Here is a 27,282-nt window from a genome sequence, read left to right on the forward strand (position 1 = left end):
ATATTAATATTGGATAGACACAAAATCATAAATTATTTCTGCTCCTGCTATGTTGTTATTGGTAGTAGCGGTAAAATCAAATTTTGTTGCTGATGATAGTAGTAATACAGAATTAGCACTTAAATTGAGCTTTATTTTAATTTGAAATTTTAGTTTATTTAATGTAACATAGCATTTTATCAAGATAATAATATTTATCATTTGAAACCATCTACATAAAAAATATATGTTAATGCAACTATGCATCTGATGAAACCTGCAAATAAAATTTGCAACACATTTATCAACACATTTTTTCTTAAGTAGAGAAAAAATCAAAGTGATAATTATAGAGAGAATGAAATATGGTTTGAAGGTAAGTTTAGGTTAATTTTTCAAATATTTTAAAATGCTGCATTAAAGATGTGACCATACATTACTAATAAGTCTTGCATTTCTATTTCTGCTTTGAAATTCTTAAGAGACATATGGTGAATCAAAATGTAAGGTTATGTTGACAAAAAAGTATGTATTGTGAAAAAGACCAAATTACCTAAAACAAAATATAGGGACTATAATTTTTTTATACTGATGGTGTTTTACAATTTTTGTCATATGAAAAAAATATATGATAATGAAAGGGTAGATTTCAAAGATATTAAATAATACTATGTAACAATTCGGTCTTGGACAAGACTATAATGAAGTCAAATTCAATATGAAAGACAAGAAAAAAAATTATCTTCCTGAGAAGTTATGAAATTCCTACCTGCAGAGTAGAAGCAGCTGAGTCACTAGTCTCTGACAGTCCTGTCCCTCTCGGGATGCTGGACACGATGTATCTGGAGCCCTTTGGCACAGGCTGTCTGACCACCAGCTTTCCTTTCCTGGTCTCTGCTAGAAACAGACTGTACCAGTAGGCATCGTTGGAGACCAGAGTGGAGTCTGCGATGGTGGAGTTCCTCTCACTGATCACACTGTTCCTGCTGGGAGGAGCAGTTTTGCTGTGTTTGGGTTTCTGACACTTCAACACGATGGTGACCAGGATGGTGATGAGCAGGAGAAATGACACCGAGGCCAGACCGATGACCAGATACAGGTTGATGTCTGAAAAGATGTCGTATTCCAGAGGCATCTCAGTCATGTCAGAGTAGGCCTTAACATCAGTCTCCACTGTCAGCAGCTTGATGGTGACTGTAGCAGAGAGAGCAGGTTGCCCGTTGTCCTTGGCAACAACAACCAGTCTGTGGTGGCGCGAGTCTTTGTAACTGAACATCCTCATAGTCCTGATCTCTCCGTTGTATTGGTCCAAGCTGAACAAGGAAGCATCAGTCACCTGGAGAAACTGGTAGGTAATCCGAGAGTTGTGGACAGAGTCTGTGTCTAAGGCGATCACTTTAGCCACCAGGGATCCTTTATCAGTGGATCTGGGGATCTTCTCCTCCACCACTGAGCCATGAGCGCGCCAAGGAGAGACAATAACTGGAGCGTTGTCATTTTGGTCAACAACGATGATGTGGACGGTCACATTACTGCTGAGAGGAGGAGAACCAGAGTCTCTGGCCTCAATGTGGAAAAGAAACTCCTTCTCAATCTCATAGTCAAAAGTTTTCAGTGCATAAAGATTCCCGTTCTCTGGATTGATGGAGAACAGCATAGACATGGAGGTGTTGGCAATCTCCTTCTCTATGATGAAATAAACTAGATACTGGTTTTCATGGAGGTCAGGATCAAATGCAGTGAGTGAGCTGAGCAAGGAGCCAGGTGCGTTATTCTCCATGACACGTATGGTATAAAATGACTGGGAGAACTGAGGAACATTGTCATTAACATCCAGCAGCTCCAAAGTCATAGTTTCATTGTCAGATAGAGGAGGAGACCCTCTGTCTGTGACAGTGAAGGTGATTTCATATTCTGGGACCTTCTCTCTGTCTAATGGCTCTGACACCACTAACTCATAATAGTTATCAGAGGATTCCCTCAGTTTGAAAGGCATGTTCTCTGGAATATGAAGATCAACCTGTCCATTATCACCTGAGTCTTTATCACTCACACTAACTACAGCTATCACTGTGTCTAACTCTATGTTCTCACTGACTGGACTCTGAAAGGATTTAATTGATATTTCTGGGTGGTTGTCATTCATGTCTTCAACTAGGATCTTTATGGTACATTGTCCTGATAAACTATTCACTCCTTTATCTGTTGCTATGACTTCCATGTCATAAATCCTAAAATCTTCATAGTTCAACATTCCTTTTACAGTAACTTCCCCTGTGGTTGGATTCAGATTAAATGTTTCCTGTGTTTTCTCTGATGTGTATAAACTATATGAGTATGAAATATCAGAATTTGATCCGTCATCTAAATCCGAAGCATTTAAATCAATAACGAGACTCCCAATAGGAGAATTTTCCATTACTTTGACATTGTAGGCTGCTTTATCAAATGTAGGTGCATTGTCGTTCGTATCTAAAACATGAACGAAAATATTGACCGTACCAGATCGCGCAGGTGTTCCTCCATCTACAGCTGTGAGTATTAAATTATGATGTTCCTTCTTTTCACGATCTAAGGTCTTAATTAGTATCAAATCAGCGAATTTTGATCCATCTCTTCCTGTTTGAATTTCGATGTTAAAATATTCACTTTCACTTAAATAATATGTTTTCACGGAATTTGTTCCAACATCCGGATCCACCGCATTACTAAGTGAAAACCTTTCTCCCTTCGGCGTTGCTTCGGATATATCTAGATGAATGGCGTCTCTTCGAAATTGCGGGGCGTTGTCGTTCATATCTAGCACTTCTAACTCTATGTTGAATATCCGTAATGGGTTTTCCAGCGTTATTTCAAGTTTAAGATAACACGAGGAAGACCACTTGGTTGTGCAAATATGCTCCCTGTCAATCTTCTCAACAATATACAGCTCGCCGGTCTCTTTGTTCACATCCAAATATTTTTTGTTAGCGATTATGTCAAGGCGCATCTTTCTTTTTGTTAGAGTTGTTACGTCGAGGCCGAGATCGGTAGCGAGGTTTGCCACAACTGTCCCTTCTTTCAGCTCTTCAGGCAAGGTGTAATGCGTAACTGCGCTTGATATTTTGCGAACGATTAGGAAAACAATAAAGAGCAGCACGTACCTGTGCATAAAGCCCTTTGTTGAAACCGGACTCATTGTAAAATTCAGGATAACAGTAAATCAAAAAGAGAAAGTCAGGCTGTCAGCGACACTAAAAATACTGCTCTGCCATCAATCCGAAACCTTTAAAACGTTTTAAATCCAGGCAAAATACAGGAAAACGGCGACATCTTTCACTGAACGGCGTTTCAGCACCAGGGAGCTGTCCAGTCTCTGCATGAAAACGCTCCGACAAATGAGACCTCCAGGATGACGTCCATAAACCGAACTTTAAGAAAGACAACAGCGCCACCATTTATTAAACCAAACTATGTACTGAAATTGAAAGATGAAAAAGATAATATTACTATTTATCTAATAAAAAGATATCGCAAAATATTCTTTAAATGTTGTGATTATATTTACTTTATATCGTAGATCCTCAACTTTACTTGCAGAAATGTGAAATCTAAATGACATTTTCAACTGCTATGTCAAATAATGTTGCTTATAGTTTTCATCCATCCATCCATCCATCCATCCATCCATCCATCCATCCATCCATCCATCTCGTATTCCCCATTGATTTCACGTATGAGTGCAAGAGGTTGTCTCCCAGTCATTAGTCAAGTTGCTGGGTAATTCCTGGACAACCTGCAATTTAATCCTAATAATCTTTCATAGACGTGTGAATGAAATTCATATTGCCTGGTGAAATATTAATTGCCTTTCTACCAAAGGAAATACTAATATTGGATAGACACAAAATCATAAATTATTTCTGCTCCTGCTATGTTGTTATTGGTAGTAGCGGTAAAATCAAATTTTGTTGCTGATGATAGTAGTAATACAGAATTAGCACTTAAATTGAGCTTTATTTTAATTTGAAATTTTAGTTTATTTAATGTAACATAGCAATTTATCAACATAATAATATTTATCATTTGAAACCATCTACATAAAAAATATATGTTAATGCAACTATGCATCTGATGAAACCTGGAAATAAAATTTGCAACACATTTATCAACACATTTTTTCTTAAGTAGAGAAAAAATCAAAGTGATAATTATAGAGAGAATGAAATATGGTTTGAAGGTAAGTTTAGGTTAATTTTTCAAATATTTTAAAATGCTGCATTAAAGATGTGACCATACATTACTAATAAGTCTTGCATTTCTATTTCTGCTTTGAAATTCTTAAGAGACATATGGTGAATCAAAATGTAAGGTTATGTTGACAATAAAGTATGTATTGTGAAAAAGACCAAATTACCTAAAACAAAATATAGGGACTATAATTTTTTTATACTGATGGTGTTTTACAATTTTTGTCATATGAAAAAAATATATGATAATGAAAGGGTAGATTTCAAAGATATTAAATAATACTATGTAACAATTTGGTCTTGGACAAGACTATAATGAAGTCAAATTCAATATGAAAGACAAGAAAAAAAAATTATCTTCCTGAGAAGTTATGAAATTCCTACCTGCAGAGTAGAAGCAGCTGAGTCACTAGTCTCTGACAGTCCTGTCCCTCTCGGGATGCTGGACACGATGTATCTGGAGCCCTTTGGCACAGGCTGTCTGACCACCAGCTTTCCTTTCCTGGTCTCTGCTAGAAACAGACTGTACCAGTAGGCATCGTTGGAGACCAGAGTGGAGTCTGCGATGGTGGAGTTCCTCTCACTGATCACACTGTTCCTGCTGGGAGGAGCAGTTTTGCTGTGTTTGGGTTTCTGACACTTCAACACGATGGTGACCAGGATGGTGATGAGCAGGAGAAATGACACCGAGGCCAGACCGATGACCAGATACAGGTTGATGTCTGAAAAGATGTCGTATTCCAGAGGCATCTCAGTCATGTCAGAGTAGGCCTTAACATCAGTCTCCACTGTCAGCAGCTTGATGGTGACTGTAGCAGAGAGAGCAGGCTCCCCGTTGTCCTTGGCAACAACAACCAGTCTGAGGTGGCGCGAGTCTTTGTAACTGAACATCCTCATAGTCCTGATCTCTCCGTTGTATTGGTCCAAGCTGAACAAGGAAGCATCAGTCACCTGGAGAAACTGGTAGGTAATCCGAGAGTTGTGCACAGAGTCTGTGTCTAAGGCGATCACTTTAGCCACCAGGGATCCTTTATCAGTGGATCTGGGGATCTTCTCCTCCACCACTGAGCCATGAGCGCGCCAAGGAGAGACAATAACTGGAGCGTTGTCATTTTGGTCAACAACGATGATGTGGACGGTCACATTACTGCTGAGAGGAGGAGAACCAGAGTCTCTGGCCTCAATGTGGAAAAGAAACTCCTTCTCAATCTCATAGTCAAAAGTTTTCAGTGCATAAAGATTCCCGTTCTCTGGATTGATGGAGAACAGCATAGACATGGAGGTGTTGGCAATCTCCTTCTCTATGATGAAATAAACTAGATACTGGTTTTCATGGAGGTCAGGATCAAATGCAGTGAGTGAGCTGAGAAAGGAGCCAGGTGCGTTATTCTCCATGACACGTATGGTATAAAATGACTGGGAGAACTGAGGAACATTGTCATTAACATCCAGCAGCTCCAAAGTCATAGTTTCATTGTCAGATAGAGGAGGAGACCCTCTGTCTGTGACAGTGAAGGTGATTTCATATTCTGGGACCTTCTCTCTGTCTAATGGCTCTGACACCACTAACTCATAATAGTTATCAGAGGACTCCCTCAGTTTGAAAGGCATGTTCTCTGGAATATGAAGATCAACCTGTCCATTATCACCTGAGTCTTTATCACTCACACTAACTACAGCTATCACTGTGTCTAACTCTATGTTCTCACTGACTGGACTCTGAAAGGATTTAATTGATATTTCTGGGTGGTTGTCATTCATGTCTTCAACTAGAATCTTAATGGTACATTGTCCTGATAAACTATTTATTCCTTTGTCTATTGCTATGACTTCCATGTCATAAATATTAAAATCCTCATAGTTCAACATTCCTTTTACAGTAATTTCACCTGTGGTTGGATTCAGATTAAATGTTTCTTGTGTTTTCTCTGATGTGTATAAACTATATGAGTATGAAATATCAGAATTTGATCCTTCATCTAAATCAGTTGCATTAAGATTTATAACAAGGCTTCCAATTGGAGAATTTTCTAGCATCGTAACTGTTAGACCAGCTTTATCAAACATGGGAGCATTGTCATTGGTGTCCAAAACACGAACAATAACACTGGCGGTGCCGGATCTAGCTGGTGTTCCTCCATCTACAGCCGTAAGTACTAGATTATGAACAGCTTGCTTCTCACGATCTAAGGTTTTTTTCAAAATTAAATCTGCAAATTTGGACCCTTCTCTTCCACTCTGAACCTCGATGCTGAAATATTCACTTTCGCTCAGATGATATGTTTTCAGTGCATTAGTACCAACATCACGATCAACGGCATTGCTTAACGAAAATCTCTCCCCTTTTTGTGTCGCTTCTGATATATCCAAATGTATGACGTCTCTTCGAAATTGTGGGGCGTTGTCATTCATGTCCACAATTTCTACTTCGATGTTAAAAATACGCACTGGGTTGTCCAATGTGACTTCCAGTCTAAGGTAACAAGAGGACGATGACTTTGTGGTACAAATATGTTCTCTGTCAATCTTTTCCAGAACATACAGTTCACCAGTCTCTTTGTTCACGTCCAGATATTTCTTGTTCGCGATTATGTCAACTCGCATCTTTCTCTTTGTTAGCGTTGTTATGTCCAGTCCGAGATCTGTAGCGAGGTTAGCGACAACTGATCCTTCTTTCATCTCTTCGGAAATAGAATAATGAGTTACCGAGGTTGATGCGTTGCGAACGGAGGTAAAAAGAAGAAAAAGCGCTACGTACCTCCGCAATGACGTCTTTGTTACAACAGGAGACATTTTTGCTATCGATTGAAAACACTTCAGATTATAAAACAAAAGTTTCCGGTGATCATGAAAGTGTTCCCCGCAGCCATGAACTGAATATTTCCCAAAAATGTTGATTGAGTCAAAATGCAAAACGAAATGTGACTACATTTTCTGATTCGCGTCCTTGCACCACAGAGTTCCACAGTCTTTACACAATGACGATCAAATCATACGGGACCACCCCCGATGACGTTTACAGGCTTTGATTTTAACTGCAAAATAGCGCCACCATTAATATAAGAAATAAAAATTGTGAAATACGAGCACAATAAAATAAGGTAAATAGGGTCTTCGTTAATCAAATATGAAATATAGAGGCAAGTTAGAAAAATATAACACGTTAGACCATTGTCCTGTTTGAGAAACTAATATTGTTCATTTTCAGAATTTTGTCACTTTAAATCCGCTTTCAATTGTTTCGACTAAACAAGTCCTATATTCTTGTTTCTTAAGCTTTGAATTGCTATTATCTGAAATGAAAATGAAAACATGTTAAGCAACGGTTAAAAATGTATATGCCGTATTTAGATTATGGAAATAGTGGTTTAAATATTTGTTGCACATAAATAAAACTGATTAACAGACACTTCTCTTGTTTAAGAGCTGACGGCAGGATGGGCTAAGTAGCAAGTGACTCGTCGATAATACAAGAGTTCAATAATTAAATTGATTAATTAAATAATATAAACGAAAAAATTTCCAACCCATTCTCACTCGCCACTCGTCATATATTGACGCATCGGACGGTCTGTCCTCGTCACATATTGACGCGCAGGGTACCCCTTTCGTGACGCGAGGGGTTTTACCCTATGCCTTACCGTAATTTTTGCCCTAAACTTAACCAAATCGTCGGGTTTTGAAGGTTAGGCAGTGGTTGCGAGAACCCTTCGCGTGAATAATCCACGTAAAACATGTGACCTACCCAAATCGTCAACATGTGACGCTGAAGGACCCTGCCCAAGTCGTCAACTGTTGACGCATGGTCAGAAATCGTCCCGTCAATATATGACGAGTCGGGAGTGAGAATGTGTTGGAATTTCGGCATTACGGTCTTGCGGTAAACAATCACATTTAGGTCTTGCTAAAGTGGCATATTATTTTATAAAACACGTAAAAAGAGAAATTAGTAAAATATTAACCTTCAGAAAATAAATGTTCGTTATTAAAAGATGAAATCATAAGAAAAAATCTAGACAGGATTATTTTAGATACAATATATACAAAATCTTCTATAAATGAAACTATTAATAATCTAAAACTGTAATATTTTTTTCAGAGAGGTTGTACATTTATGCTGTGTAGTCAGATCATTGAGAGAGAATTACAATATCATCACACAAAAAATGTGGGAGGATAAACTCAGAACAATATTTTAATTATACAAAATATTTTTGGTCAAAGAAAAAGCACAAAAACAAAATAAAATATGATAAACTTAAACCTTAGTTTAAAAATAAATTGCATTGCATTGTTTGTAAAGTAAGTCAGTAAAATCTTGGAGCAACTGAATATTTTTTTTAGAAAATGTGACTTCCTGGTTTTAGTCGGTATACATAGAAAAAAAGGTTTGTAGGACTAATAAAAACATATAAAACTGAATGATAGTTCAATTGTAGACTTAAAACCGAAAGCATATAGTATACACTGTATCACTTATGTTCTTACCTGCAGAGTAGAAGCAGCTGAGTCACTAGTCTCTGACAGTCCTGTCCCTCTCGGGATGCTGGACACGATGTATCTGGAGCCCTTTGGCACAGGCTGTCTGACCACCAGCTTTCCTTTCCTGGTCTCTGCTAGAAACAGACTGTACCAGTAGGCATCGTTGGAGACCAGAGTGGAGTCTGCGATGGTGGAGTTCCTCTCACTGATCACACTGTTCCTGCTGGGAGGAGCAGTTTTGCTGTGTTTGGGTTTCTGACACTTCAACACGATGGTGACCAGGATGGTGATGAGCAGGAGAAATGACACTGAGGCCAGACCGATGACCAGATACAGGTTGATGTCTGAAAAGATGTCGTATTCCAGAGGCATCTCAGTCATGTCAGAGTAAGCCTTAACATCAGTCTCCACTGTCAGCAGCTTGATGGTGACTGTAGCAGAGAGAGCAGGTTGCCCGTTGTCCTTGGCAACAACAACCAGTCTGTGGTGGCGTGAGTCTTTGTAACTGAACATCCTCATAGTCCTGATCTCTCCGTTGTATTGGTCCAAGCTGAACAAGGAAGCATCAGTCACCTGGAGAAACTGGTAGGTAATCCGAGAGTTGTGCACCGAGTCTGTGTCTAAGGCGATCACTTTAGCCACCAGGGATCCTTTATCTGTGGATCTGGGGATCTTCTCCTCCACCACTGAGCCATGAGCGCGCCAAGGAGAGACAATAACTGGAGCGTTGTCATTTTGGTCAACAATGATGATGTGGACGGTCACATTACTGCTGAGAGGAGGAGAACCAGAGTCTCTGGCCTCAATGTGGAAAAGAAACTCCTTCTCAATCTCATAGTCAAAAGTTTTCAGTGCATAAAGATTCCCGTTCTCTGGATTGATGGAGAACAGCATAGACATGGAGGTGTTGGCAATCTCCTTCTCTATGATGAAATAAACTAGATACTGGTTTTCATGGAGGTCAGGATCAAATGCAGTGAGTGAGCTGAGCAAGGAGCCAGGTGCATTATTCTCCATGACACGTATGGTATAAAATGACTGGGAGAACTGAGGAACATTGTCATTAACATCCAGCAGCTCCAAAGTCATAGTTTCATTGTCACACAGAGGAGGAGACCCTCTGTCTGTGACAGTGAAGGTGATTTCATATTCTGGGACCTTCTCTCTGTCTAATGGCTCTGACACCACTAACTCATAATAGTTATCAGAGGACTCCCTCAGTTTGAAAGGCATGTTCTCTGGAATAAGAAGATCAACCTGTCCATTATCACCTGAGTCTTTATCACTCACACTAACTACAGCTATCACTGTGTCTAACTCTATGTTCTCACTGACTGGACTCTGAAAGGATTTAATTGATATTTCTGGGTGGTTGTCATTCATGTCTTCAACAAGAATCTTTATGGTACATTGTCCTGATAAACTATTCACTCCTTTATCTGTTGCTATGACTTCCATGTCATAAATCCTAAAATCTTCATAGTTCAACATTCCTTTCACAGTAATTTCGCCTGTGGTTGGATTAAGATTAAATGTTTCTTGTGTTTTCTCCGATGTATATAAACTGTATGAGTATGAAATATCAGAATTTGATCCTTCGTCCAAATCTGTTGCATTGAGTTGAATAATTACACTTCCAATGGGAGAATTTTCCATGACTTGGATATTATAGGCTGCTTTATCAAATGCAGGTGCATTGTCGTTCGTATCTAAAACATGAACAACAATGCTAACAGTACCAGATCGAGCCGGTGTTCCTCCATCCACCGCCGTTAATATCAGGTTATGAAGTGCCTGCCTCTCTCGATCTAATGTTTTTTTCAGGATCAAATCAGCGAATTTTGATCCGTCTCTTCCCGTTTGAACCTCAATATTAAAATATTCACTTTCACTCAAATGATATGTTTTTAGTGAATTTGTTCCAACGTCTTGATCAACCGCATTGCTAAGAGAAAACCTTTCTCCCTTCGGCGTTGCTTCGGATATATCTAAATGAATGGCGTCTCTTCGAAATTGCGGGGCGTTGTCGTTCATATCTAGCACTTCTAACTCTATGTTAAATATCCGTAAAGGGTTTTCCAGCGTTATTTCCAGTTTTAAATAACAAGAAGATCTCTTATAGCAAATGTGCTCCCTGTCGATCTTCTCGACAATGTACAACTCACCAGTCTCTTTGTTCACATCCAGATATTTCTTGTTAGTGATGATGTCAAGGCGCATCTTTCTCTTTGTCAATGTTTTAACGTCCAGACCAAGATCAGTAGCGAGGTTGGCGACTACTGATCCCTCTTTCATTTCCTCTGGTATGGAGTAATGAGTCACCGAGCTTGATGTTTCACAAAACACGGAAAAAAGAATCACGAGCAGCACCGACCTCTCCATTGATTTCTTTGTTAAAACGGGATCCATTGTCACCTTCAGAATATCAACATTGAAATGATGAAGTAGCTGACGTTTTTCTGCGACCCTTGATATATTTTCGCGACGCTTCGATTCAAAAACTCTTATGGATATTCTAAAGGGAAATAAGTAAAATTAATATGAGCTCCATTCTCGTAGTGGTGTTTCAGCAACATGGATCTATCCAGTCTGTAGGAAAACGTTCCGGTAACAGCGACCTCTTATAATGACGTTTTGCACCCGGATTTCAAAAAACAAAACAGCGCCTCCATTCCGGTGTAATCAAACCCAAATATATAAAATTAAATTTGTGAAAATTGTAATATTTTTTAAAGTATTGTCATTGCATACTGGAAAAGTAAATTGTCCTAAATATTTTACATTTCTCATGTAAAAATCGTTTCTATTAATTGTCAGTGGTGTGATATTTGAAATACAGGTAATTTTGTGAAGTATATATCAATACTATTATTATTATTATTGTTGTTGTTGTTGGTAAGACAAACTTTAAATAAAATCAAGAGTAGAATTTGATTTCTTAAAGGTTTTAGCAAATTAAATAAATCGATTTTGTTTAGGACATTTTATAGTTTCTCCTCTCACACACATTAGAAAGGTTTTAAGCGTATTTTTTCAGACTGATTGTGAAACTGTAAATAAATTCTGTGTGTAGATGTTGAAATAAATGCATTTTTTAAAGTGTATTTTCAACAAATTTAAGAAGTGTAGGATAGTTAAGTTAAGTTGTCACACTAATGTTTATTTTTTGATTAATTTCAAAAATCTCTCAAGAAGATTAATTGTTACATATAAATGTAAAGTTTAAATATATTTACAAAAGTTTAAACTAAATATGTGAGAATATGCTTTTGAGTTAAAGCATTCACCTCACTTTCTTTAACTTACTTGTGGTCATGTGTTGTTTTCATATGTTCTGAGACGGTTTAATAATTTACAAAACCAACAATACAATAATAACTTGTCATAGTTACACATTTTTTGATATATTAAAAGATATGATTGCTTTTTCTTTTTTGTTGAAAGAAACAAAACATTACTGTAAAATAGCATTCAGGAGATAAAAATTGGCTGCATCAAGCCGCACTGCCTTCATTAAACCAAATGTTACTCAAAACAATTATTTTCAAAGGTGAAAGTCAGTACTCTTGTTTATATATAGAATGGCTGTGTAACTGCAGTATGATGTCATACAAAATATACACTGTATGCCATGAAACTGAAAAGAAAAATGAATTATTATTGTCAGCACTCCTACCTGCAGAGTAGAAGCAGCTGAGTCACTAGTCTCTGACAGTCCTGTCCCTCTCGGGATGCTGGACACGATGTATCTGGAGCCCTTTGGCACAGGCTGTCTGACCACCAGCTTTCCTTTCCTGGTCTCTGCTAGAAACAGACTGTACCAGTAGGCATCGTTGGAGACCAGAGTGGAGTCTGCGATGGTGGAGTTCCTCTCACTGATCACACTGTTCCTGCTGGGAGGAGCAGTTTTGCTGTGTTTGGGTTTCTGACACTTCAACACGATGGTGACCAGGATGGTGATGAGCAGGAGAAATGACACCGAGGCCAGACCGATGACCAGATACAGGTTGATGTCTGAAAAGATGTCATATTCCAGAGGCATCTCAGTCATGTCAGAGTAGGCCTTAACATCAGTCTCCACTGTCAGCAGCTTGATGGTGACTGTAGCAGAGAGAGCAGGCTCCCCGTTGTCCTTGGCAACAACAACCAGTCTGAGGTGGCGCGAGTCTTTGTAACTGAACATCCTCATAGTCCTGATCTCTCCGTTGTATTGGTCCAAGCTGAACAAGGAAGCATCAGTCACCTGGAGAAACTGGTAGGTAATCCGAGAGTTGTGCACAGAGTCTGTGTCTAAGGCAATCACTTTAGCCACCAGGGATCCTTTATCAGTGGATCTGGGGATCTTCTCCTCCACCACTGAGCCATGAGCGCGCCAAGGAGAGACAATAACTGGAGCGTTGTCATTTTGGTCAACAATGATGATGTGGACGGTCACATTACTGCTGAGAGGAGGAGAACCAGAGTCTCTGGCCTCAATGTGGAAAAGAAACTCCTTCTCAATCTCATAGTCAAAAGTTTTCAGTGCATAAAGATTCCCGTTCTCTGGATTGATGGAGAACAGCATAGACATGGAGGTGTTGGCAATCTCCTTCTCTATGATGAAATAAACTAGATACTGGTTTTCATGGAGGTCAGGATCAAATGCAGTGAGTGAGCTGAGCAAGGAGCCAGGTGCGTTATTCTCCATTACTCGTATGGTATAAAATGACTGGGGAAATTGTGGCGCATTATCATTAACATCCAGCAGGTGCACGGTTATTGTTTCATTGTCAGATAGGGGAGGCGTTCCTGTATCTCTAGCAATTAGTGTTATGTCGTATTCAGGTACCTTTTCCCGATCTAATGGCTCAGACACTATCAGGTTATAATGTGTGGGTCTGTCTGATGATTTGTTAAGAATAAACGGCATGGCCTCGTGTATGAAGATGTTTATTTTTCCGTTATCACCTGTGTCTCGGTCACTTATACCTACCAGCGCAATAACAGTTCCTACAGGTACATTTTCAGGTACTGTGTTTTTCACAGACTGCACAGTAATTTCAGGGAAATTATCGTTCATATCTGTCACGTGAACCACTATTTTGCACTGGCCCAGCAGAGGGTGTGCTCCTTTATCTTTTGCTTCAATGTGCATCTCATAAAATTTCATATCTTCATAATCTATGGTTCCTTTAACTGTTATCTCTCCCGTGTTGGGATCCAGCGTGAAGACGTCTTGCGTTTTTTCCGACGTGTAAAGAGTGAATGCGTACACAATCTCTGAATTACTCCCCTCGTCAAGATCAGTAGCGTTAAGATTAACGACCAGAGTTCCTATCGGAGTATTTTCTGCCATGTTTATTGTGTACGTCTGCTTGTCAAACTGAGGAGGGTTATCGTTTGTGTCTTGTACTCTTACTATAATGTTGGCAGTACCTGAACGCACAGGGACACCTCCGTCCACAGCGGTCAGGACTAATTTATGCACCGCTTTCTCCTCTCTGTCTAACGATTTCGTTAATACCAAATCTACATACTGCGTTCCGTCACTGCCAGTCTGAATTTCTATGGTAAAATGGTCACTGGTGCTAAGTTTGTATGTTTTAATCGTATTTATGCCAACATCTGGATCTACAGCATTGGGCAGTGAGAATCTCTCCCCCGGCGTGGCGGATTCTGAAACGTCTAGCTCTACTCTGTCCCTTCGAAAATGTGGAGCGTTATCATTTATGTCTGTTATTCCGAGCTCAATGTTGAAGATGCGCAGTGGGGTCTCGATGATGAAATCAAGCTTTAAAAAGCAAGATGTTGGCTTCGCTGGGCAAAGATATTCTCTGTCTATTCTTTCAACGATGTAAAGCTCCCCAGTCTTTTTGTTAAAGTCTAGATATTTTTTGTTTGTGAAGATATCGAGTTTTACCTCTCGTTGTGCCAAACCTCCGAGCTCAAGTCCCAAATCCGCAGCAAGATTAGCCACAACGGAACCCCTCTCCATCTCCTCGGCAATAGAGTACCGTGTCACAGACAAAGCGCCGGGCCATAGTGCGGCCAAGACAAAGACAGAGGCCCAATATGCCATCCTTCCTTCAAAAGGGGGAAAAAAATAAATCAATTATTGTTCCTTTGTTGATTTTAAAGTTGTGCAGAAATCCCCACATAAACACAAGGGGGGAAAATAAAAGGGGCATGCGGACTTAGTTAAATCATAAAAACATCCAGAGACTGTTCGGTACAGCCAGTGGAAAAAGGTGTGTCGTGATTTCAAGAAAGAAGACGGCTTTTTTTGCTGCAGTGTTCAACAGTGACACCATGTGCCCAACGCCCCTCAAACTGTAGGGATCATTTTCCAAATCTTCTGTATGTTTTTAGAAGAATGACTCATTTGTTGTTTTGTGTGTGATCGTCCCCTGATGCACCGTTCTCCATGACTCCTGTGGTATAAAATGAACAGGGAAACTGTTGTTAACATACAGCAGGTACCGGGTTTGTTGTGCTAAATAGCTAAATAACTAGGTTTTGAAATACTTCAAAAAGAAATGGGGGGCACTTGTAAGTCTGTTCCTTCAATCATCTCTCAATTTTATTTTATTTTATTTTATTTTGGCAAATGACAGTAACTTTAGCCTAATTACAGTTCATTTCACCAAAGAGATGGACAAAAGGACATCCGCCGTCAGGTTGCAAGCATTACCTCATTATATGACATGACAATATGCTAATTTGAACGTGGCGTTTTGAACGGCTCTCCTTAAACTTCAATTAGAAAAGATAGCATAGTGAATGTGAATTTAGTTTAAAATGTTTTGATGTTGAACTATGAAAATGAATGGATTTTGTTTTGACTTGTGTACAATGAGCTTATGTAGTTTTTCTGTTTCCAGATTACTGACAGAGGTATAGGGATGTTTATAAATTGTTTATAACACTGTTTAAAAGATTATAAAAGGTTTTTGGAAAGCATCTTCCTATCAAAATATAACAAGAAAACATGAATGGGTATTAACAATATCCTCGCATAGTAATTATTTTTGGAGCTTACATCCTTTACCCTCACCAAATACAACTGGTACCTTGCAGTGATTTGTTTTGTTTGTTTTGCAGTCTTGAAATTGTGCAAACATAATACAGTTAATCCTTGATGGTCAGAATATTTCCATATTATCACCAATGTTTTGGTGGCGAAACAATAGAAACATTTTCACGTGATGAATATGTTTCTATTTTTTTCTTCTTTAGGGTTAAAGAATGTTGTGCTGTGAATCAAAAATATTTTAAACTTGAAGTTTCATCACCCAGTTTTGTTGACCCAATCTCCTCTTGAACATTAATTAAATATTTACAACACATTTTCTATTTTAAAAATGACACATAGCACATAAAATAGAATGCTTCACTAAAGTCAAACTGTAATTTATATTTTGCTTGTAGACACGATCCACTAGATCCCTAAAATTACTTCATAGCAGGTTATTTGGGTTCACCTTCAGGTTGCTATAAGGGCTCTAGAATTTACATTTAATATTTACTTAATACTAAATGTGACCTTAAATAACACAGAACACAGTAATAACTTCTTTATGAAGTTTATGAATCATAGTGGTCAGTAAAGTACAAAATTGCTCACAGTATTTCCTCCCTTAACAACTTTAATCAATTCCAGGCTTTTAAAGCTTAATTTTCTGTAATAACTGATACTCTACTAGAATCCCACAGTAGACTGCTGATATTACTTCAAGAATATAATACAATCTTGGTATTTGAGACTTAATACTGATAAACATTAAGGGTTACAATTAAATAGCCATGTTCATTTTGGTTCCTTTCTGATGCAAATGTTTGTAATTTTTCCCCAAGATTTTACTGTTACTTTTAGCCAAAGTTTATTTAATGAAACTTTAAAAGTTTATTAAAGTTTATTTAATAAACTTTGGCTAACCAATTCAAATCTAATAAACTTTATTAGATTTGAATGCAAACTGTAGGAATGACTAAAGAACAATTGTGGTGACAAGTGATAGTAAAACAGATGAAAGTTTTAGATTAGAATCCAAATTCATCTTGTTTTAATCTTGCTCTTTCCTGGCACATATTGGTCTGTATCTTTTATAAAACAGAGCTATAATTTCACACATCTCTGATGTTACATCACTGGATTTTCCTAAAAGATTCTTACTCAATGATGCCATCTGCTGGAATAACAAGAATCCATTGTAGCTCAAAAGAATTCTTTCAAAGTCTATATTTATTACATTTAATGTCATGACAATGAATCAAGTCATGATAATAAATCAAGGCGGATTTTAGTTGCAAATAACTAAGGTTCATAGAGACAATTGTATAAACTGAAAGTCCTTAAAGATTAGAAAACCTTTTGCTTTAATCTAAAACATCTGAAAAGTAGAGTTTACATTTTCACAATATCTGTTTCATTCAGCAACATAATTATAAGCAATTTATTTTTAATCTGAATAGGATTTGACTTGAATTGTAAACTTTAAAACCACACAATGTTTTTCAATAGTGGAATAAACCACCTTTACACTGAGATAACCAACAGCACTTAACTTGACAAAGTAGCCAAAATATGAACTCTGCCACCACAACAGCCAGTATCAGTAATTATTATTTGCTTTGTGTTGATTTTGTGGTTGTCATTATCATTATTTTAGGTGACAAATATAGAAATGTAACTTGTTTTTATTTTAATGGCATTCTGATATGAAAAAAATCTAACAAGCTAAAAGAGAAACTACATGTTTCTCTCTAAAAGAGAAACATGTAGTTTCTCAACTAAACTTAATTGGGTATCATCAGCCTCAAGATACCCAATTAAGTTTAGTTTTATTTATACTATTTACATTTTAAAATGTGTTATTTTACACATATTTAGGTAAAAGATATAAGTTGCATACAATTAAGATATAGAAATTTTCTGAGCGTTTTGGATACATGTCTTTTTTAAGTTTATACTGTATAAAATGAATTGTATGTAAGTCTTAGAAGGGATGCCTCCAAATTAGTGGACATTAAGCACAGTATTCATCCGCCCTCTGGTGGAGGAATGCATAAATTGCAGTTGGATAGGAGAGGACAAATGTCACTGACGTTTCAGCACCCTGCAGAAGGACAGCGCCCAGCTCAAATAACCAGGATTATTCAGAAGTGCGACTAGTCTCCCCTATTTGATCTGGATATGCTTTATAACTATTATTTCGAGTATTGTATTTAATTACAGTTTTATAACCAAAGAGAGTGTAATCATTTTGTATCTTGGTCTTTGAGACTCTTGACTGAAATCATTCATTTCAGTCAAGAAATATGTTTTCCGGTGCATTTGCAACTCTAAAGTTGCAACAAGTTAAAAGAAAAACTCTCCCAAATTGCTGTTTGAAAAGTGCAGCACTGCTCATTGCTCCTCTGAAAATAAATAGAGCTGACCTAAATATGGCTTCCCCTTTAGACGTCCCAGTGGATCACCTTACAGCAGAGAAGGTTAGCAGGCTCCCCCCATGCTCTCTATGGACACTGGTTTCCTTATTAACAAAATTATTTTCAATCCGAGCCACAGGGCGACCTAATTTCACTGCTCATTTCTGGCCACTGGCCCACTCTCATCTGTTGCTGGTGGGAGCTAATACCCTGACAAGTACGATGCAAAAGGGCAGAGAGAGAGAAAAAGAAGCCACAGGCCCCTGTAGCTTTTTTTATTCAGGTGTGGCATTTGGAGTTGATCCTTGCGCTTCCCCTGACACTTGTATTCGTGTTCGTGGTCTTAATTAAAGTGATATTTCGAGGGAGAAGGTTCTGTTTGTTCAGTTAATGAACCCCAGTATTCTCTGCGGGCAAATGGAAATGCAAGAGCTCCAATTAGCATATGTTAGCATTTTACTATGTTTATTCCTCACTGCAGAAAACAGCTTACCAGGGCGAAAAGCTTTCCAGCCTTGTAGGAGCGGCTGCAGAACTTTTTCCACCCCGAAATAATTGACTGAGGCTAATTAAATTCGATCTGTGGGACCTGCGTTTAAGTGATTTATCTGTGCAAGTTTTGTTTTGAGTTGAACTTTTACTTCCTAAAAATTAGGAAAGACAAAGTGAAAAAAATACTTTAATTTCATAAATGTGTACAGTACATGGGTAGGGGGAAATAGCCCCTTGTTAGAGTAGCTTGCATCTTAGTGCAGCTTGCATATACATTTACATAATATTTGTCATATTTACACAAGCTTTGCTAGCAAATAAAGATACAAAAAAGAAAAAAAAAGATGTGCAAAATAGTGGTCCACTTTTGCTTTTTGAATGGAATTGAGCTGCACTTTGATTGTCTAAATAATAATTATGATCAAAATAACTGTAGTAAAGATAATATAATAACAGGTAGACACATTGACAGTGTTGCAGTGGTAAGTCAGATAAAGAGCCATGAGATTTCTCCAAAAGATAATGTCCATTAAATATTAATATTCACCTGTGGTTTTCTCTTCATCTTTGTTTTCATACCATTTAAAAACGCCAAAATATTGTTGCACTTATTTTTCTCTGTTTCTTCATCAGTTAGGTCAACAATTGGAGTGTCAGTCATTGTACAGATCATTATTTATCACTGCAGCTTCCCCTTGCGGAGACATCTGAAGACGCCGTTTCTTGCCAAACGTGGAGAAAGAATTGTGGACGTCCAGTTCACTTCGCTGTGCTGTTGGCCGCAGGGTGCAGAAGCCTGATGGAGTTCCGGGAATGTACACGTTGTGGTGATAGTCAGGTGGTGGGTGTGGGTGTGGGTGTGGATGTGGATGTGGATGTGGGTGCGGATGTGAGGGAATTGATGGCTGCGGCTGCTGCTGCTGCTGCTGTGGAGGAGGCGTGCATCGAGGAGTCCAGGGCCGAGAAGGAATCCCACTAGGTGATGGGGACATTTTGTAGTCTGCAGATAGACCAAGCGAGAAGAAACAACTGCTTATTATGCATAACTAACATTATTATGACAGAACTATTTTCATTTATACCAATGTCATGCAAATTTGGGTTTCGTAGTTCTCCCCAAAAAATAACTCAAAATAAGAGATAAAAGTTTTATTACAGGTAAAAACTAAACATTAATGATGCTTAACATGGTGCCTTTGGCAAGAATGTGTCAACTTTACATGGCAACAGAGACATTTGTCATTAACTTTAATTGGAAGAGTATACAATTTCATTAAAGGCCACTTCAGTTGCAACATATCTGGACTCTTACCTTTCATGCCCTTCATTTGAGTTCCCCAGGTCCAGTATTGTCCAGGTGCCATTGAAGTGACATAGTTCTCTGGGTCTGCATGCATTGCCTTACGCATAAGCGTGCCATCCATATTGATAGAGTTGTAACTATGAAAAAAGTCACATTCATTCAACAGTTTTAAAAATGGTTTAAAAGTTGTTGTTTTTTTTATATAAACATTCACAATTCAGAAAATGTACTTAATGAATGTAAGGAAATGTAATATTGTTTAGCATACCAGCTACTTAAGTCACAATGATACCTTTTGATGGAAGAGTTCTGGGTCTTCGTGAGAGTCCTGTCTGTGTTTGGTTGCTTCAGCTGCAAGGACAAAGATATGTCAGCTCTTCATCAAAATTTGACTGAAATATATTTCTGCAGCTTTGTGAAGAACATCTATTTTCACAAGCCTTTTCAGAACCCGTCTTCCTAAAAGCAGGTTTGTAAAAGAAGGCCTTCTGTCCACTTCACCCTCGTAGAGCATAGAGGTCATTGAAAAAGGACTGGAGCATTCTATTGTGTCTGTCTTGAAATGGTGGATTATTCCACATGGAATCTGACTGCCGCCTTGTGGATCTATGTAAAAGCACACTTTTTTTTCCCGAGGCGCTTTCGGCAATGGCCAACTTTCACTTTTATCCTCTATTGTGGAGCGGAAAACTGGAAGCTTTAAGGAAATCAACCACGGGACTTTTTCGGACTTGGGGCTCATATTATGCATTCAACGCTTGATTAGTCCATCTAAAGTTGTTAACAAGGGGAGTGCGACGTAAGCGTATTATTAAAATCGGCATTCAAAATAGTCTTCTCACCAACTACGCATAAAACCAATTAGAACCCCCACAGGGATGAAACGAAACATGATTTTAATCTTCAAAGGAAAGCGTACCCGGGAAAAAATTAAGAAAATTACACACGTCATTGTTTTGTGGACTTTATGCATCGTTTTTCATTAATATTTTTCTGATGCTCCTCGAGCAAGGTTTTTAATTAAAAGTCTCTCAGAAAGCCTTGGAAAAGTTTGTCGCCCTCGCTGATTCAAGTGCACAACTCTGCACGCGTACGGCGCAGTTTGGAGCGCACGTTCACTCACCCCACCTGTCCTGTCTGCTTACCTCGCTTGGACGTGTATTTAATCTTCCTTTTCACCTCCAATCCATCAACTCAAGTACGCCTGTGCATTCGCTTTATGCAACGCTCAAGTAGTTTCTTTGTGAGTTGTCTTTTTTTTTTTTTTTTTTTTGTCATCGACGACCTTACGTAGGACTCGTCTGAGCGCACGAGCAGGGACTGGGTGAATTACTGGAACCAATTAGCGAGAGGAAGGGCACTTTCTCCAGAAGGTCCATAGCTGCGGGCGGAACAATCAGCGTGACCTCAAAATCCCTCTCGTGGCCAGAGGTGCTTGTGCCGGTGACATTTCCCCCCTCCCCTCTTCTGCCTGGCGGAGCTTAGTGCGAGCACTCTGACTCTTTGTGCCTCTAGGATTTTTTTCGGGAAATCGGGGCGACAAAAATCAGCATTACGCACACGTTTACGCTCTGATGCCCCGTCTGTTAGAATTAGAAAACACCGGTCTGCACATCCTTTTGCCGTAAATGCCCTCTCTCCTTGTCTCCTTCACTCCCTCTTCTTCGATTACAGCCTTCCCCTCTCTCCCCTCCCACCCTCGATCGGCGTATCTCCCTCCTTGCCCCCCCTCCCCACTCTCATACAAAGGACAACACCGGACCGATCTACAGGCAGTCCACGTCTCAGTCCGGCCATGTCCTTGCACCCCCTCCTTCCCCCACCCCCTTCTCCTTGTATCCCCCCCCCCCCTTTCCGTTCTGCGATGTCCTACTCTGTCTTTCCGAAACCGCCTATTTGCCATTTCTCATCAATAATTGACACCCCCGCCCCTCTGCGAATACGCCACATTGTTGATAGTGCAGCCCGGTTGTTGCTTTTGCCCTTGAGGCATAGTTAGTGGGGTTATATGTCCCATATTGTTAGCATGAGAGCGAGAAGGCATCAGGGAAAGCCAGCAATAACTGCATGTAACCAAACTAATGCCTTTAACCTTGAATTTGTGCTCACACTCAGGTGCTGGAAGCAGGTGCGCGTGCAGCCTCATTCCCTGACAATTATTGGCAGAGACACCCAGTGATTATTCACACAAGTCACATCAATTCCCTTTTAGTTCATGTATTATGAGAAAACACCACAATTATTATTAAGACTGAAAGCGGAGCAAGCTTTAAACGCCCCCCTCCCTCCCCGGCCCCCACCTCTCCTGTACTGTAAGTGACATCTCACTTCATTCTAAGTCACGGTCCGTGCGCACCGTACGCTCCACGCAAGATGGTGCTTTACACTTTCATTAACTTGTCAATTAAAATGCAATTTCGCGTCATGTCATTTCATTCCGCGAAGGGAAAACATTACCACGGATTTCAAAATTGAGATAAATTAGCCTCTCGTATTAAAAAAAATGTTCCTAAGACATAGTGAAAACAAAATCACTTAAAATATTTTTATTTCATTTCATTTTGTTGTTGTTGGGGGCTTTTTTAGGTTTGACTTCACACTTGTGCGGCACGCCTAATGTGACCTTCAAGAGATGAAATGTCACTCTGGCGCGTTGTTACAGAGAAGAAAGTAAAACGAAGTAACAAAGCGCAGTTTAAACTCCTGCATTGTTTCCCGGTGTCACGCTCACCTCGTTCGGAGTTGTAGCTCCGTTGTTGACAGATGCGCTCCGGCTGTGCGCGTTCCACGAGTTGTCCGCGTTCTTCGCCTCGTTGTTCCTCGGCGTGCTGCTCGGGCTGCACGGCTTCAGAAACATAAAGTCACTTTTGGCTGATTCGGGGGTCAGACAGGCTTTATAACAATATGACTGAGAAAAACTGCTATTTCCATTCACCTCCATGCAGTTCGTAGGTACTTTGGACGCGGATGAAATCTGCAAGTTGAGGTTGGATTTTTTGAACACCTCCGGGGGCGGCTCTGGCTGAAAGCCCCCGCAGCAGCAGCAGGCTAAGGGGGGCAGGTTGTAACCGCTGTGGGTCTCCTGGTCCTTGTAGCACTTAACAGCAGCCAGCACGATGATAGCCACCAGGAATATTAAAGATATTGTGCTGAGTGACACGATGAGATACAAGGCAAGGTTTGAGGGGGGTTTCGGGCTGAGTGTTAGATCTCCGAAATCTGACAGCGACTCGGGCACGCTGTCTACAACTGTGAGGACAATAGAGGCTGTGGCAGAGAGCGGCGGCTGTCCGTTGTCCTTGATTAATATGACTAACCTTTGTCTTGTTGCGTCTTTCTCAACTAATCGGCGAATGGTCCTGATTTCGCCTGTGTATAGAGCCACGCTGAACAAGCCCGGGTCAGTCGCCTGAATAACCTGGTAAGACAGCCGGGAGTTTTGCCCTGCGTCTGCGTCTAATGCTGTGATTTTGGTCACCAAATACCCCGCGTCCACAGAGCGCGGAACCACCTCCGTGGCAACAGAGCCGTTCTTGGGCAGCGGGGACACAATGACAGGCGCGTTGTCATTCTGGTCCAGAACAAACACGTTGACCGTGACATTGCTGGCGAGAGGGGGGAAGCCAGCGTCCTGTGCCTGTACCAGAATCTGAAAGTTTCGAAGTTGCTCATAATCGAAAGAGCGCAGTGCGTATATGTTGCCGTTGTCGGAGTTGATGGAGACATAAGTGGACACGGGCATGCCCTGAATTTGACCCTCCAGAATAGAATAAGACAGATATGCGTTCTGGTTAGAATCTGGGTCGAATGCAGAGACGGAGCAAATGGAAGCGCCCGGGGCGTTATTCTCGGTCACATAAACTGTGTATGAAGGTTGAGAGAACCGCGGGGGGTTGTCGTTTATGTCAGACACTTGAACCAGAATTGTTCTCCTGGTAGAGAGTGAAGGGGAGCCCAAGTCTCTGGCTGTAAGTGTGATGTTGAACTCAGACACAGTCTCTCTGTCCAGCGGCTCGCTTGTCACCAGCGTGTAATAGTTTTTAAAAGATGAATGGAGCTGAAAGGGGACATTATTCGGAATCTGACAGTCCACGTTCCCGTTCTCTCCCGAATCTCGGTCCATGACGCTGATCACAGCTATTACTGTGCCAGGCGACGCGTCCTCCTGGACAGGTGTGGACACTGATGTGAGGATAACTTCGGGAGCGTTGTCATTCACATCCAGGATGTCCACCAGTACCTTACTGTGTACTGCCACAGCCGACGGTCCTCTGTCTTTTGCTTGAACGTACAGTTCATACACACTGGCTTTCTCGTAGTCCACAACGCCCTTCACACGTATCTCCCCCATATAGGGGTCCACGCTGAACAATTCACGCACCTTAAGAGGTGCGTGCCCGCTAAACGCGTATGTAACTTCCCCATTTGAGCCTTCGTCCAAGTCTGTGGCGTTTAACTTCAGCACCAGCGTTCCCCTGGGTGCGTTTTCCACCAAGCTCGCCCTATAAACAGAGCGGTCAAAGACAGGCACGTTATCGTTGGCATCTAACACAGTGATAGTTATTAGCGCTGTCCCAGAGCGTTCAGGTGAACCTCCATCAAAAGCAGTAAGAACCATTTCGTGCCTTTTTTGCTGCTCCCTGTCAAGCGGCGTATCCAGCACCAGCTCCGCAAACTTGCTGCCATCATTGCGCGTCTGGATGTTGAGCACAAAGTGCTGGTTTGCGCTCAGCTGGTAGGAGCGCAGAGAGTTGGTGCCCACGTCCTGGTCCTGTGCGCTCTCTAAAGGGAAGCGTGAGCCGGGCGCAGCAGACTCTGTGATGTCGAGATTGAACTCAGTCCACGGGAAGCTGGGGGAATTGTCGTTGACATCTAAAATCTCCACTTCCACTCTGTACAGTTCTAAGGGGTTTTCAATGACAACTTGTAGGTGTAGAAAACAGCTTGGGCTTCTTTCACACAGGTCCTCTCTGTCTATCTTTTCGTTAACAAAGAGGATTCCATTCTCCAAGTTCACTTCTAAATACTGTTTTTTTGCGCCGGAGACGATGCGAAACCTTCGCGCTGAAAGCCTGGCCACATCCAGACCCAGATCTTCTGCGATGTTGCCCACAAATGCTCCGTGATCCAGCTCCTCGGGGATGGAGTACCGAATCTGCGCGAGTACCAGGTCCACCACACACGCACACAGGAGAAGACATATGACCAGACCAGTCACCGGAACCCAGCAGCCTCTGCAGAGTTTACGTTCCATGTCCGCGGCGTGCGTAAAAATAAGCTTATCCAGACATGCTTTACCTCTTAAAGCCTGTCACCATTAAAGCTGCGAAGTTTAAAATCAAATTAGATAAACCTAAAAGAGTTTGTCCAGATACAAAAAAATATATATAAATATATATATCTCAAGATGAAAAGTTTTTAACACCTATCTGTGTATAAAACTTTGTGGGGAAACTGCAGATGAAAGAACAGCAAGCGAAAGGAGAAAGACGGTGGCTCTCTGTGCTGTGCACCACGCGCAGCACTGGTGTGTGAACGGGGGGAGGCTTGCGCTTTGATTTTCCAGAGTATTAGACACTCGGGGGAGCTGGTGGTAAGGCGCGCGCGTGTGTGCGGGTCTCCAGGCGTGTGTGTGTTCATTTGTGTGTGTGGAGAGAGAGAGAGAGAAAGAGAAGACAGAGAGAGAGGAAAAGAGAGTCAGAGGGAGAGAGACGGTGCGTATGACACTGAGAGAGAAAAGGAGGGAGAGAAAGATAGATGGAGGGGGTGGACGTTGCTCCTCGCTGCTCTGTATTGGAGGACGTCGACGATAAGTGCGACTCTAATTATGGTAGACGTTTAACCCTTTCACATCCTCCTTTTTGACCCATTAAAGAGACGAAGGGGGGCATGTTTGACTCCAGACGTCAAAGCCAGATTTGGATTAGGAAACGGATAGTGGTCGCTTTCTAGGCTGCATTTACCGGATAAGGATTTGTAATGATGTCCAGGGAGTCCTGCAAGATGACCGTGATGGGCAACACGACTTAGCAGTGTTTTCTCATGACCGCGTTGTAGCTTTTTTGAAAAGAATAAACTCATTGAGTGTATTGTTTTAGATAACAGATGTTTTATCCTTCTTTTGCGTTGCTCGAAAGGCCTACCATCAGACTGCCGGGACTCCATAATGCTTTTTAATTAGAGGCCTTTGAAGATGAATGCCCACACTGCAAAACAGTCCCATTCATTAATCATCACACACGAAATGGGCTTTTACAAAAAGAATCTTTGATGGGTCAGGATATTCATTTTTAATCAACATTCAAATGAGTGTGCCTGGGCTTAAAATGATTACACGGACGGTCCTGACTGGACAGCACAGCCACGCAAATGCGAATTACGCGACTTTAATTCACTTAAGTAGACCTGAACATGTATCAACACAATCAACATAAAAGCTATGGTATGAAGCCATAATCATACTTGTCTCTAATCAGGTATTACAGCCAGGATCAAATAAATATCCCAAAGGTTTACAGCCTCTGAAGAGGAGGAAAAAAACGCTCACATGCAGACTGATCCAACAGAGGAATCTTAAAATCAGATTACAAATAACGCCAGTGAAGGAAAGCACCATCATATCGTTTATGTCAGCAAGAAAGTCTCTCTGAAGCGAGGCACATGTTAGCTTGGATCTAATCTTACCCATGTTAATCCCGGCCTGTAAGAAAACCGCTGAACGGCAGAGAAAGAGAGCGACAGAGAGAGGGAGGAGGAATTAAATGCCGCCTTTGTGAGTCCAAGTTCGTCTCCAGACAGACACGAGTAGCATCCTAATGCAAAACTGTGGCGTGAAAAGTAGGACTTTCTGGGACTTGCGGCTCTACCTTGACCCCGTAGCAGCACTGTGGATGACGAGTCACTTGTTAGTGAGTGAAAATTTGAGTCAATAGAGAACAGGAAACTGTTAAGAAAACAGGAAACTGTTATTTTGTCCTTCCTAGTAGAATTTGATCACCTGTTACACTTTGAACAGATTGGAGGAAGTGATGGGTTCTTTTCATCTTAAAAGAACCAAACTTCTACTTTCGCAAGTGCAAATTGAGATCTGTTGCGGAGCTTTACGTTGTAGCAACCAATTACGGGAACATAAATAAATTATCGATGTCTGACTTTTTTCACCATTGCTCGCATGTGCTATCCTTACTTTAGAGAATGTTGCACGGAAAGTGCTACTCCCACTTCCCCAAACAAGAATCACAGATATACAACACCCCCCACTCTTCAGGAAATAAAAAAAACTAAAATCCCTAGGTTTAAATAAGCAGAAAACACAATCTGCTTGGAGACTTAACCTCAAACAGATGGTTAAGCTTCTCCAGAAATGATTACATTTCTGGAAAAAAAGAG

The 27,282-nt window shown here is 40.5% G+C and overlaps 5 protein-coding genes across 6 annotated transcripts in view; all 5 read right to left on the reverse strand.

Moving 5' to 3' along the window:
• LOC102229389 (protocadherin alpha-C2-like) overlaps positions 1–7,194 on the reverse strand; it is a 31,802-nt gene extending 24,608 nt beyond the window's left edge. Inside the window, exon 1 of the mRNA XM_023328826.1 lies at positions 5,882–7,194. Within this exon, the coding sequence (XP_023184594.1) occupies positions 5,882–7,001 (1,120 nt within the window). The 5' untranslated portion in view covers positions 7,002–7,194. The remainder of the gene's footprint in view (positions 1–5,881) is intronic.
• On the reverse strand, positions 715–3,421 carry LOC111607036 (protocadherin alpha-C2-like). Its single transcript, XM_023328831.1, has one exon. The coding sequence runs from the start codon at positions 3,155–3,157 to the stop codon at positions 734–736; it is 2,424 nt and encodes an 807-aa protein (XP_023184599.1). The 5' UTR covers positions 3,158–3,421; the 3' UTR covers positions 715–733.
• Positions 7,195–8,684: 1,490 nt separating the features above from the next.
• Positions 8,685–11,294, reverse strand: LOC111607152 (protocadherin alpha-C2-like). The gene has a single exon (XM_023329072.1). The coding sequence runs from the start codon at positions 11,097–11,099 to the stop codon at positions 8,685–8,687; it is 2,415 nt and encodes an 804-aa protein (XP_023184840.1). The 5' UTR covers positions 11,100–11,294.
• Positions 11,271–14,953, reverse strand: LOC111607154 (protocadherin alpha-C2-like). The gene is made up of 2 exons (XM_023329073.1): positions 12,367–14,953; positions 11,271–11,279 (listed from the first exon to the last, which is right to left on the reverse strand). Exons 1-2 carry the CDS (start codon positions 14,746–14,748, stop codon positions 11,271–11,273), a joined length of 2,391 nt encoding a protein of 796 aa, XP_023184841.1. The 5' UTR covers positions 14,749–14,953.
• Positions 14,954–18,764: 3,811 nt separating this feature from the next.
• On the reverse strand, positions 18,765–25,556 carry LOC102229651 (putative protocadherin beta-18). Of its 2 annotated transcripts, XM_023329106.1 has the most exons (5): positions 22,829–25,556; positions 22,625–22,738; positions 20,186–20,244; positions 19,903–20,030; positions 18,765–19,590 (listed from the first exon to the last, which is right to left on the reverse strand). In XM_023329106.1, the coding sequence occupies exons 1-5, from the start codon at positions 25,145–25,147 to the stop codon at positions 19,244–19,246; spliced, it is 2,967 nt and encodes a 988-aa protein (XP_023184874.1). In that variant the 5' UTR covers positions 25,148–25,556; the 3' UTR covers positions 18,765–19,243. The 2 variants fall into 2 exon arrangements, with proteins under 2 accessions (XP_023184874.1, XP_014326158.1); XM_014470672.2 differs by having other exon boundaries at positions 22,625–25,556.
• Between the last annotated feature and the right edge of the window lie 1,726 nt (positions 25,557–27,282).

Source organism: Xiphophorus maculatus, chromosome 23 (assembly GCF_002775205.1).
Source record: "Xiphophorus maculatus strain JP 163 A chromosome 23, X_maculatus-5.0-male, whole genome shotgun sequence".
NCBI lineage: Eukaryota > Metazoa > Chordata > Actinopteri > Cyprinodontiformes > Poeciliidae > Xiphophorus > Xiphophorus maculatus.